We start from the raw sequence: 5,901 nt of genomic DNA, 5'->3' as shown, positions 1-5,901 counted from the left end.
GTACCCAGCTAAAAAATTCAATTCAATTCAATTCAATTCAATTCAATTTTATTTATATAGCGCCAAATCATGAAACATGTCATCTCAAGGCACTTTACAAAGTCAAGTTCAATCATATTATACAGATTGGGTCAGATTATACAGATTGGTCAAAAATGTCCTATATAAGGAAACCAGTTGATTGCATCAAAGTCCCGACAAGCAGCATTCACTCCTGGGGAACCATAGAGCCACAGGAAGAGTCATCTGCATTGTACATGGCTTTGCTGCAATCCCTCATACTGAGCAAGCATGAAGCGACAGTGGGAAGAAAAACCACACATTAACGGGAAGGAAAAACCTCCGGCAGAACCGGGCTCAGTATGAACGGTCATCTGCCTCGACCGACTGGGGTTACAGAAGACAGAAGCAGAGACACAACAAGAGAGACAAACAAGCACAGAAGCACACATTGATCCTAGTAATCTGTTCTACATTAGATGGTAGTAGCGGGTGAGCCGTCTTCTCTGGATGATGTCACAGTTAACAGAACGCCAGACCAGGTGTACCTACTATGAAGAAAAAAGAGAGAGAACAGAAAGTTAAAGCAGAAATGACAACACATAATGCATAATTGAAGAACAGTAGAACTCAATAGAGTGAGAAAATTAGATCCTGATATACTCCAGTAACCTAAGCCTATAGCAATAAAACTATAAAGGTAGCTGAGAGTAACATGAGTCACTAGTTATAATTTTTGTCAAAAAGAAAAGTTTTAAGCCTAGTCTTAAAAGTAGACAGGGTGTCTGCCTCACGGACCAAAACTGGGAGTTGGTTCCACAGGAGAGGAGCCTGATAGCTAAAGGATCTGCCTCCCATTCTACTTTTAGAGACTCTAGGAACCACCAGCAGACCTGGAGTCTGAGAGCGAAGTGCTCTGTTAGGAACATACGGGGTAATCAGAGCTCTGATATATGATGGAGTTTGATTATTAAGGGCTTTATACGTTAGAAGAAGAATTTTAAATTCTATTCTTGATTTAACAGGAAGCCAATGAAGGCAAGCTAAAATTGGAGAAGTATGATCCCTCTTGTTGATTTTCATCAGAACTCTTGCTGCAGCATTTTGGATCAGCTGAAGGCTTTGAACTGCATTTTTTGGACTTCCTGATAGTAAAGAATTACAATAGTCCAGCCTTGAAGTAACAAATGCATGGACCAGTTTTTCAGCATCGCTCCTGGACAGAATGTTTCTAATTTTGCCGATATTCCGGAGGTGAAAAAAGGAAACTCTGGAAACCTGTTTAATATGGGATTTAAATGACATGTCTTGGTCAAAAATAACACCAAGATTTTTTACTTTATTACCAGGGACCAGGTTAATGCCACCCAGATTAAGTGATTGGTTAAGAAGTTTATTTTTTGAGGACTCTGGCCCAAAGATTACAACTTCGGTCTGTTAGGTGAATCTGTCTCACCAAACTGACCATATGTGTCTTGGTGCTGCTGCGTGATGGACCCGTGACTTCCACTCACCCAATAACCACAGGCAACTTGTACCAGAACCCCCCAGCAACTCTGCACAGATAAGTGGGTATACGTAATTACATAAAGGATGCTGGTGACCAGCATGAGGAGGAGATTCCAGGCTCTTCTGCATAGTTCTTCCAAACACTACCGACGACCCAGTTTGTTAAGTAAATAAACTGTTAAATTGCAAACGTGTTAAAAATAATCTTAAATCATAGATACAACCCTGCTATATCCATAAAAATCTTTTAAAAAGCAGCATTAGATTTATTGGCTTAACATGTTGTTACAGTAAAAAAAATTCTGACTTGTGCTGAACTTAGATCTGTGAATCAGAGTATGAGGTATGGACACTGTTGCGAGGTACTGTAAGCTAATTGTGTTTTTTGCACTGCAAAAAGGAAACTCAAAGTAAAATTTTCTTGAAATTTTTGTATTTTTCCTTGATTTGAGCAGGTAAATAATACTATTTGCCAATGGAATAAGATTGTTGCACTTAAAGTAGGAACAATTCATCTTCATCATCTTATTTCAAGTGCAGAATAGCTAATAGTCTTATTTTAGGCGTAAAAATACTCACCCCATTGGCAAATAGTCTTATTTAGCTGTTCAAATCAAGGAAAAATATACTAATTTCCAGAAAATTGTACTTACTTTTAGTTCCCTGTTTTCAGTGTGGGGGGATGGCTTGTTGACGTCTCTATGGCCTCTGGTTTGAGTTTCCTCTGCAGACTCTCCTCACTGATGGATGCAGCGCTTTATAAAACTGAGACTGAAGCTGTTGTCTCCTTCCAGTCAGCTGGCTGCTGGGTGTCTGAGCAGGAGGAAGAGAAATAATAGGTAATGGACTTAATGCTTTCACCTGATGAATGCTGGTGTTTAATCAATGAAGTTGTGTTATTAACCCATATATTTGTAAAGTTTGGCCCTTCTACCATGAATGTTTGTTGTTGTGCTTTTTTCATCCATTTTGGGAATTATTTCTGCTCATAAAAATGTCTTTTGATTTCTTTCAGATCAATGGAAAATCACACCTTAAACAGCTTTACCCTCCAGCTGGAGGGGTTAAAGGTCACAGAGACGTCTATGTACCCCGTCTTTTTCTTTTTCCTGTTTTCTTACCTAGTGATAATGATCCTGAATGTGGGTATTGTTGTCCTGATTTGCATTGATAAAAGCCTCCATCAGTCCATGTACCTGCTGTTCTGTAACCTTCCAGTGAACGATGTTCTTGGTAACTCGTACATGGTGCCTCGGGTCATGTCTGACCTCCTGAAGCCTCCCTCTGAGCTCCACATTGGCTACTATGAATGCGTTGTTCAGGCTTTCTTCTCACATGTCTGTGGCACCGCTTCCCACACGGTGCTCATGATCATGGCCTTTGACCGATACGTGGCCATCTGTAATCCTCTGCGTTACTCTGCAATAATGAGCAACAGAATGGTGCTGAAGCTGACCGTCTCTGCCTGGGGGGTGGCCTTTGTTCTGGTCGGGATTCTGCTGGGTCTGACCGTACGGCTGAACCGATGCAGGACTCTGATCACGAACCCGTACTGTGACAACGCCTCATTGTTTAAGCTGTCCTGTGAGAGCGTGGTCATCAATAACATCTACGGCCTGACCTTCACCGTGGTTCTGTTCACATCATCTATAGGCAGCATCATCCTCACCTACACTAAGATCACCGCTGTCTGTCTGACCAGCATGAACAAGACCCTGAACACAAAAGCCTTAAAGACCTGCAGCACCCACCTGGTGGTGTATCTCATCATGCTTTTCTGTGGGATCTTTATAATTACGCTGCATCGCTTCCCTCAGTACTCAGACCAGAGGAAAATATCTGCCATCCTGATCCACATAGTTCCCAGCAGCCTGAATCCCATCGTCTATGGAGTTCAGTCAAAAGAAATTAAGAAATTCCTGTCAAAGTTTTTCCAGAGCGGGAAAATTTGCTCGTTGTCTTAAAAACACAACTGTGCGTCTGCAAACATGTGCTCAGTGTGTTTATTCAGGAAAACTGTTTACAGAGGTCCTGTTGGGATCCCGTTGTCCTGTTCTGAATTTCTCATCCGTCCCTCATTGCTTTACATTTCCATCCTGGGATTCAGGCTATTGCAGTAATCTGATGAAGTGGTCTGGACCAACAGCTCTTCAGCTTTCTGAGGTCTGTCAGAGGTTTCCACTGGAAAGCTCAGTTCCAGTTTGGACTCTGTAGCCGACCGCTTCCAGAGATACTTAACTCTCAGACTCCTTAAGTCCTGAATAACAACCAGCTTAGCAAAAAAACTCCATTATTTGGGCCTTAAGCTTCTTTGTTACCAACAATGTCTCACAATAAAAACAACTTGTTCCATTTTCTTTGGTTGAATTTGTAAAACAAATCCTCAAAATAAGAGTTTGATGTAAAGAAACTGAAATGAAGAGGATTTGTGAAAGAGCTCCTGAATCTTTTTGCATGGTGTGCAGGAGCTTCAGGATTAGGACACTAAACCAATTTCCAGCCAATATGTGATGTTTCTAAGTCAAGTCTTTAGGAATCGGGATACATAATCTGCAGAGATCTAACACAGATGTGAGGAAGGCTGCTGGGAATCACCACACTGGAGCTAAATAACAATTGACAAAACAGCCAGTATGCTAACATGTGTGGCCATGCAGTACCTGTCTGCTTGGACTTAATGAGAGTTTTCTGACTCCTTAGATCTGGAACCCTGTCATACTGAATATACTTACATGTTCTATATCATAATCACATTCTTTTCTTCTTGATGCTTATTGTTATTATATATTGCTTTTATTACCTTAGCCATCAATCTGCACATGGTTATATGACTACTTTTAAATAGGTCTTTACACGTCCTGCTATAGCCAATGGGTTGTTGTACACAGGACTAAAACTTTAGAACAAGACTTACTCCCAAATGAATTCTTAGCAGGTCTGCAAGCACTGCAATGTAATCATTGTTGACCAGAAACTAAACCAACAAATGAAGATCAAGGTGAAAACCTTTAATGGTGCTAAGCGATGAAGGAGGAATCATTATCAGTGGGAGCTCCGCTGTAAAATAAGGAGTTCTGCAGCATCCAGGTGCATTAATGCAATTCCAGGATGTAAAGACATCAGCAATCACCTCAGAGCAGCTGCTGCTGTGAGGACATGCTGACTAAGGCTATATTCACTCTGCAGGGAAATGCACTCCAAATCCAATCTTTTCATAGCAGTGTGAACAGCCAAATCCCATCTTTTCAAAAAAATGTAAATAAAAATCTGATTTGTACCACTTATGCCAATTCTTATAGTTTCAACTATTTTTCAAAGCATCTGCAGTCTGAACGGTCATATCACATTTCATCCGTCTCTCACTACACGTCCACACAGCAGCAGCTATGTATATATCCATAAAGGCCGTAGTTAGGAGCTCTGCTGCTTTCTTCCTTCCTCACTTCGTCTTCCTATGATATGGTCTTAATATGGTCGGCTACCATTGCTCAATAGCTTTCTAATACCAAAGAGAGATGCTGGCCAATATCTGCAGTTTATTTTAGTTTTTTTTAAATGAAACTTTATTGAACAAAACTTCTAGAAACAATTACATTCACCTTCTGTTATCTGCACCTTTGGGTTGCTATGTGGTCTTGAACCATTCAGACAGAAGTATGATGGCGGCCGTATTTAATAGTAATACGAATGGCCACCGTAAAAAAATCTGATTTCAGCAAAACATTGAATTTGAGGTGGTGAAACACCTGAGAGACAACACAGGGCTGCTGTTGGACTGGCAGAGGACGTCTCAGCCTGGGTCTACACTTCATCCTGCACCACCTCGACCATCAAGGGACGTACATCAGGATACTGTTTGTAGACCTCAGCTCGACCTTTGACACCACAAACCCAGACATTCTCCACCAAGAGCTCACCCGGTGCAAAGTGCTGCTCTCCTCCTGTCAGAGGACCAGCAGCTTCCTGACCAACCGCCAGCAGCAGGTGAAGCTGGAGAGCATCTTCCCCCTCCTCTTCTGCCTGTTCACCGATGACTGCACATCTCAGGACCTGTCTGTGAAATTCCTGAAGTTTGCAGATGACACCACTGTCATTGGGCTGGACCAGAATGGTGATGGGTCTGCATACAGACAGGTAGTAGATTGGGAGGACCATGGGCAGAGATGCTCTTCTATCTCTGTGTGGTTCAGTTCATCTACAAAGCTTGAAGGGTCCAGACTGCAATGAACAATTAGAGGTGCAGATAGGATCATCCGTGGCCTGCACAGGCCCAGGACCAGGCCTGCACAGGTTCTTCAGGTCGGAGCTACAGAGCGCTGATAGCTAAAATGAGCCACACAGAGCCAGTTTCTACCTCCAGGCTCTGACTCTGATGAACACCTTACAGTCAGG

At 42.1% G+C, this 5,901-nt stretch overlaps 1 protein-coding gene across 1 annotated transcript; it reads left to right on the top strand.

The window, feature by feature from the left end:
- Positions 1-2,315: 2,315 nt before the first annotated feature.
- Positions 2,316-3,473, top strand: LOC105921149 (olfactory receptor 52D1-like). Its single transcript, XM_012856847.3, has 2 exons — positions 2,316-2,348; positions 2,525-3,473. Exon 2 carries the CDS (start codon positions 2,529-2,531, stop codon positions 3,471-3,473), a length of 945 nt encoding a protein of 314 aa, XP_012712301.2. The 5' UTR covers positions 2,316-2,348; positions 2,525-2,528.
- Positions 3,474-5,901: the final 2,428 nt, after the last annotated feature.

This window comes from Fundulus heteroclitus, chromosome 11, assembly GCF_011125445.2.
Source record: "Fundulus heteroclitus isolate FHET01 chromosome 11, MU-UCD_Fhet_4.1, whole genome shotgun sequence".
Lineage (NCBI taxonomy): Eukaryota > Metazoa > Chordata > Actinopteri > Cyprinodontiformes > Fundulidae > Fundulus > Fundulus heteroclitus.
This window is presented reverse-complemented; position numbering and strand designations above follow the sequence as displayed.

What these genes read in the sequence shown, in the direction of transcription:
- LOC105921149 (XM_012856847.3), top strand. Translation starts at nt 2,529, where the DNA reads ATGGAAAATCACACCTTAAACAGCTTTACCCTCCAGCTGGAGGGGTTA.